Genomic DNA, 6,501 nt, shown 5'->3' with positions numbered 1-6,501 from the left:
GAGCAGGTTCCTACCGTACTTGGCAGCTGCCTTGTATGTGCCCTACTTTCTTTTGTTTAGCTCCTCTTCATCTCGGAAGAGCTCATTCCAGTGGTCCTCAATGAACTTCCGCCTTGTCGCGAAGGCGTTGCTTCTCGATGGTTATCTTTCGGTTGTACTGACCAGTCTTCTCCTTAACGCATCATGGCGTGGGCTATCGAGTGACTTGGTTAGTATGTCCACATCCTCAAGAACAAGGTCATTTTGAGGGTCGTCCACGTTGTTATGTGGGGGACCTCCAAGGTTTCCATTGCCACCGTTATTGGCACCATTGCCATCGCCGTTGTTGTCATCGCCATTATCACTGGCGCGTGGTGTGTCAACCATGTGGATGTTGTAGGTCGAGGTCACCGTCCAATTACCTTAGGTTGTGGTGGTTGTTGCACTAGTAGAAAATAGGGCTTTGGTTCTGGCCAGATCAGAGCAACAGTCCCGGTCGTGTTACGAACCAGGACTAATGTGAGCATCAACCCCGGTTCGAGCGGCTAGGACGCCGGCCGGGCCTAGGCAGGCATCAGTCCCAGTTCCGTCCCGGTATTGGCGGGCTATCATTAGACACATAATCCTACTCATCCATGTCTCCAGTCTCATCCATGGTGCCTTCCAGGACGTCAGTCAGATCTTCGACGTTAACAACAAGATGGGTAGTGGGTCGGTTGAAAAAATCGATTGTACCCAGGGATTTCAGATCCGATGGTACACCGAGACTGGGTCATCCAGTGTTACAAGCTTCTAGAACTGATCTAAACCTTGTCCTGGAGAAGTTTCTCATGCTCCTCCTGCGCCTGGTCTGACACCGAAAACTGGGAGAGCGGCTTCAAGGTCCGATCTAACATCGACCATGGAAAAGGTTTCGCGCGTTCCTGCTAAGTGTGATCCGTGATCGGGACCATGACACCGTCACCGTCGTAGAGCATTTTCATATATATATATATATATATACATATACATATACATATATCTTGCAAATCTCGGATCCTATGCCCATGAGCCTCGGGGGCCTGAGTGGCAGGCCTCGAACCTGACTTACTAAATGCGCATGCTCGCCATACTGATTGGATGAGGCATCTCTTCTGGTAGGTGTTCAGGGTGATGTCTTGGACCTTGTGGATGACACGTAATAAGATTGTTAACGAGGTCTTCCAGCGTTGTGTTGCTGACTCTATGTGTTAAATTGTTAGATTTTATCCGGTGATTGCACCTGCTCTATAGGCAGCGGGACAACCCCCCCCCCCCCCCCCCACACACACACACACAAGCAGTTGACACATCACCCAGGAGGCGTCTTGTATCGATTTGTTGTTTCGCTTTTGGGCGTATCTGTGATGTTGCCCCAACTGATTTATTATTTAGTTTCCTTGTATTTGAATAACTTATTGTATGTATTGATGGATTGAAGAAACCTTCCAGCTAGGATGAGTGCGACTGCAGGGGTGACCAGAGCGGCGATCACGGGTGCGCCGCCCCCATCTTCTGGGGATCGACGGCGAGTCGGTGGCCGGTTTTGGGCCATGGCTGACTCCGATGAGGACGATGAAGATGGGGACGGGGATGCGATCCCGGCGGCTTCCCCGCCGTCGCCGACGCCATCGGATCTCATCAGCGAGTTCTTTAACTCCGGCTACGACGAAGACGAAGTGGCAACGAAGGTCGACAAGGTCTTGCCCCCCGACGATCCGGCTAGAGTTGGACTTCACGCGGGAGAGAAGAAGGAGATGATCCGTCGCGTAGTTCATCGGAGAACAGCGGCGACGGCGATCAGGCCATGGAAGGGGCCCCTGCCTAAGGTAAGTCTTCCAAACCTAACGCTTTTCTATATGATTCGTCCAGATTCGTGGATTACAGTTAAGAGGAGGAAGAAAACACACGCCGGGCAGTGGCTGGACCGGCGCCGGCGGTGACCACGGCATTCACACCGGCGAACCCGGCGATCGGGATCAGGGCGGCTCGTGTGTCTCGTTTGAATTCCATCATGCGCCGCGATGGTCCGGTTCTGACTGTCTCTATGCCGAAATTGGCTGGGCCGAGGATAGCTGGGTATGAGGCCCAGGCTAATCCGGTTCGCACCCATATTGGCAGCGCCGACACATGCAGCGGATCGATCGATCGTTCTTCTGCTTGTTCTTCTTCGTCGCTAGCTAGGGTTCACCGACGCAGGAAGCCGGGGTTTCCCTCCTGTGGTCCTGGGCGCGTGAAACGGATCCCTCCCCTTGTCGCCATGGCTGGTCGAGGGGCTGGTGCGCCGTCGGGGAAGAAACCGTCGGCGTCGGCTGGTGCTGGCCGCGCCAGGGTTGCGCCGCCACCGCCTGCTGGCGTTAGGTGTGGTGCCATGGCTATACTAGGCCCTAGACCTCTGGTGGTCGTCGGGACAGCGCAGGCCGCTGCGGGTCGCGGAGGTGGCCACCTCGGGGCTCGGCCGCCGGTGCAGGGCCCGGCTGCGGTGCCAGCTGTGGGTCGGGGCGGGCCGGCTCACGGTCCTCGGCCGACGACGCAGGGCCCGGCTATGGTTGCTGCTGCGGGGCGGGGTGGTGCGCAAGGAATGAGACTGACTCTGCCCGGAAACCAGGTTGTGACGACCAGTCATCAGCCTCGCGCTGCGCCGCTGCCTCACTATGTCGCGAGGCCGGCGCAAAAACGGCCTAGGCCGGTGCAGACACATGCACCGCCGCATCAAAACGTGGATGCCGAAGGTGCTAATGGACAGCCCCGGGGATAGTGGGGGGACGATGGTTACACTACGTATGGTGATGCCCAACACCATGGTTCGTCGTCGACGGGTGGTGGCCGCGGATATGCTTGGCAGAGCGATGGTACTGCTAAGAGACCTTTTCTTGGCCCTCCGGGTGGTTTTGTTGAGGGGGCGTCTGGCCCTGACTATCGACAGCGAGGTGGATACCGTGGTCATCGTGGTGGTCAAGGTCGATACCGTCACCGGCAGCCTCCTCGGCCTGTAGTCGTCGAGCAGACGGCCTCCGCGGGGGCAGTCGATCCCAGTCAGACGCAGGAACTGTCCAGTCAGGCTATGGACGTGGTGACGGCGCTGGCCAATGCTGAGGTACCTGGGACTGTGACCACAGCGTCGGGCTCGGTCGAGGAGGCAGACAGGGCAGACTCGGATAAAGCGTCCAAGTGGGCGCATAAGAAGGAGAAGATGTTGTCCTATCGTTGTGGCGAGAAGGGCCACTTTATTGCTGAATGCGTGACTGAGCTTTGCGATTCTTGCGGCAAGCCAGCACATGATACGGGGGAATGCTCGATTTTGCGTCATCAGATGCCGACTCTTACAATTTATGGAGTATACTATGCTGAGTTGATGTTCTTTGAGTCTCCTAGTGCGAGGGAGATCCCAGAGGAGAACCAGAGTTTGACCACTAGGGTTGTGAAAGTTACCAAAGGAGATGTCTCTGAGACTCAGATTGTGCAGAGGCTTAAGGAGTTAGCTCCAGGTGACTTCCAGTGGGAGCTAGTTAGTCTCGAGGCCAACATGTTTAAGGCTGACTTCCCTTCTGTTGAGGATTTGCAGAGACTTCTGAGTTTTGGGTTATGCAGAGTGCCTGGCACAGAATGCATCCTGGAGTTCCATGAGTGGAACAAGGTTCAGCCACAGGGCAAGCCGCTTACCCAGGTATGGTCACATTTTTCCGGGGCTCCCTCGAAGCCGATACAGGATTCTCGGGTCGTGGCTAGCTTGGGAATCATGGTTGGGAAAACTGAGAGAGTAGATATGGCCTTTACTCGAGCTCACGGGGTGGCCCAACTATTGGTGAGTGTTCTGGATATTGAGTTCGTGCCTGATGTGGTTAAGTGGACATATAGGGGACAGATTTTCAACCTCGAGATTGAGTTTGAGGATGCTGCTCTTTTCGCTGAGGCTATCAATGGGACTGATGTAGATATGCACGAGGGATATGACAGCTTGGGTGCTAAGGAGGCACCAGTCGATGATGCTGGACGAGAGTTGCCCAACGGATCGGGGCCCGTTTCTCAAACGCCCAGGGACGGGACGGCACCATCCCCTTCGGTGCCAATGAGCTCTCCGAGATTTGGGTCGTTTGAGCCGGCTTCTGCTCCTCCCAGACTCTGGAGTGACCGGATGGAGTCCGATGACGTGTTTGAGCGCACGCTACCTACCCTGGATTTTGATGCTGCTGATAGTCCCATGCTCGGAGGCTCGGAGGGGATTGTCTCTATGACGACCTCGGTCGGGGGAGGGACGGAGCTTGGGCAGGTGGCCCCTCTTTCTCCCGCTCTCCCTGTTGTCTCACCTCGGGAGACAGAGTCGATGATGGAGGCTGTCCCTAGGGGAGGGAGTCCGGGGCAGGTGGCCTCGGCTCCTTCTTCTCCTCTCGCGGCGCCGGAGCTGCAGATGGCGGTTGTGCTTAGGGGAGGGGGTCCGAGGCAGGTGGCCTCGGCCCCCTCTTCCCCTTTGGAGGCTAGGGAGGCCGCACCCCCTGTGGCGCCGGCGACTCCCTCTAGCCAGAGGGCTGGGACGGGTGGGGAGTACGGGCAGGCGGCCCACGCGCTTCCCTCCCCCGGCGCGACGGCATCCCAGGGCCACGGTTCGAGGCCGAAGTCGGTGGGGCCGTGGAGATCCCCGCCGTGGTGTGCTGGGGGTGACGCCGGAGGCCTTACTCCGAGGGGGTCACTCGGGAGGAGGTCATTGCCTTTGGAGGGATTCCGGATCCGGTCTCTGCGGGGCGACGAATGAGCTGTCGTCTCCAGGATCATCCGGAGGTTGATGACATGTAGCAGCGGTGCGCCATGAGGGCGGCCAAGCTTCGTGACATTGAGTCACTATGGGTATGTCCGTCAACACTTCTAATTCCATTCTGCATTTTTCTAATAATAAGATTATTAATAATGCAAATCAATTAGGAGTTTCACTAGGTAGTAATGATAGTGAAATTTTTAACTCCGTAAATGATATTCTGGATTTGGAAGCGGAACGCGCTTTAGAAATGATTCGAAACTTAGCAGCGGTTAAACCCATGAATGATGCAGATATAGATGTGTTGGGGGTCAGGGTGCTCGATAATTTTTGTGTGGATCTTACACCATCCATTCCTGAGTCGGAGGAAGAGGATGACACTTTTGAGGCTATCGTAGTTCGGTCCATGGAGCCTGGTTGTGAGGACCGGGTGGAGGATCAAAACAAACCTAAACACAAGTGGAAGCGGAAGATTTACCCTGCTTCAGCGGTGCGTAGGAGTGCTAGGATCCGTACTACTAAAAAATTCATGATGAAATATGAAAGGAATCTTTTGAAATAGCAGAGGTCTGAAAGACTTGGCTAAAAGAAGGTTTCTTGCAGATGCATCTATCGAGCATAGGTTGGATTTTATTGCTCTCTTGGAAACTGGTAGAGATAATTTTTCGCCCCAGTTTCTTAGTACTTTATCGGGAGGTGTCCATTTCGATTGGCACTGCCTGCCTCCGAGAGGAAGATCGGGTGGGATCTTACTTGGAGTGAGATGCGATTCGCTGGAAGTCCGAAGTGTAGTGATGGGAGATTTTGCAGTTAAGTTTCGGGTTAGGCCGAAAGTCGACGGGTTTAATTAGGCTCTGGTGGCGGTTTATGGTGCCACGCAGCCTGAACTCAAACCAGAGTTCTTGGAGGATCTTGTTCGAATTTGCGGCTCTGAGCAGCTCCTACTCCTGGTTGGGGGTGATTTCAACATCATCGGGAGGAGAGAGAGGAAAAGAACAATGATAACTTCGACGGCAGGTGGTCGTTTATGTTCAATACCATTATTGAAAGTTTGGATCTAAGAGAGAAAGAGCTTTCGGGTAGAAACTTCACCTGGGCTAATACTTTGCCAAATCCGACGTTTGAGAAGCTGGATCGAGTCCTAGCGAGCGTCGAATGGGAACAAAAATTTCCTTTGGTAGTGGTCCAGGCACTTTCGCGTGGTATTTCTGACCACACGCCTTTATTTGTGGACTCTGGTGAGCCAACTCACATGGGGAACAAAAACTCCTTTTCATTCGAGCTGGCATGGTTTGATCGAGAAGGCTTCTTGGATCTGATAGCCAGGGAATGGGGTAAAGATGTAGGAGGTAGGACTTCGGTTGAGCGCTGGCAGAATAAGATAAGGCACTTGAGAAGTTTCTTGCGTGGGTGGGCTAAGCATCTTAGTGGGATTTATAAGGTCGAAAAGGAAAGGCTCCTTACACTTATTCAGTCCCTAGATTTAAAAGCCGAGTCCACAATTTTGCAAGCCACGGAGCTTCATGCTAAACTTGAGGCGGAGATGAGATTGAAAGAGCTTCTCCGTGAAGAGGAATTAAAGTGGATGCTGCGGGCTAAGGTTCGCAAAGTTGTCCAGGGGGACGCGAACACTCAATTCTTTCACATGATCGCTAATGGCAAGCACAGAAAGAAGAGAATCTTTCAGCTTGAACAAGATGAAGGAACGATTTTAGGACAGGAAAACGTAAAATTATACATAACTGAATACTACA

The 6,501-nt window shown here is 53.9% G+C and overlaps 1 protein-coding gene across 1 annotated transcript; it reads left to right on the top strand.

Moving 5' to 3' along the window:
- The first annotated feature begins 3,061 nt into the window (after nt 1-3,061).
- On the top strand, nt 3,062-4,747 carry LOC147985283 (uncharacterized). Its single transcript, XM_087541496.1, has one exon. It carries the CDS (start codon nt 3,062-3,064, stop codon nt 4,745-4,747), a length of 1,686 nt encoding a protein of 561 aa, XP_087397622.1.
- Nucleotides 4,748-6,501: the final 1,754 nt, after the last annotated feature.

This window comes from Triticum urartu, chromosome 2A, assembly GCF_056163025.1.
Source record: "Triticum urartu cultivar PI428250 chromosome 2A, HENAU_Tu73, whole genome shotgun sequence".
Taxonomy (NCBI): domain Eukaryota; kingdom Viridiplantae; phylum Streptophyta; class Magnoliopsida; order Poales; family Poaceae; genus Triticum; species Triticum urartu.
The sequence above is the reverse complement of the archived record's forward strand: the minus strand, read 5'-3'. Positions and strand labels throughout refer to the sequence as shown.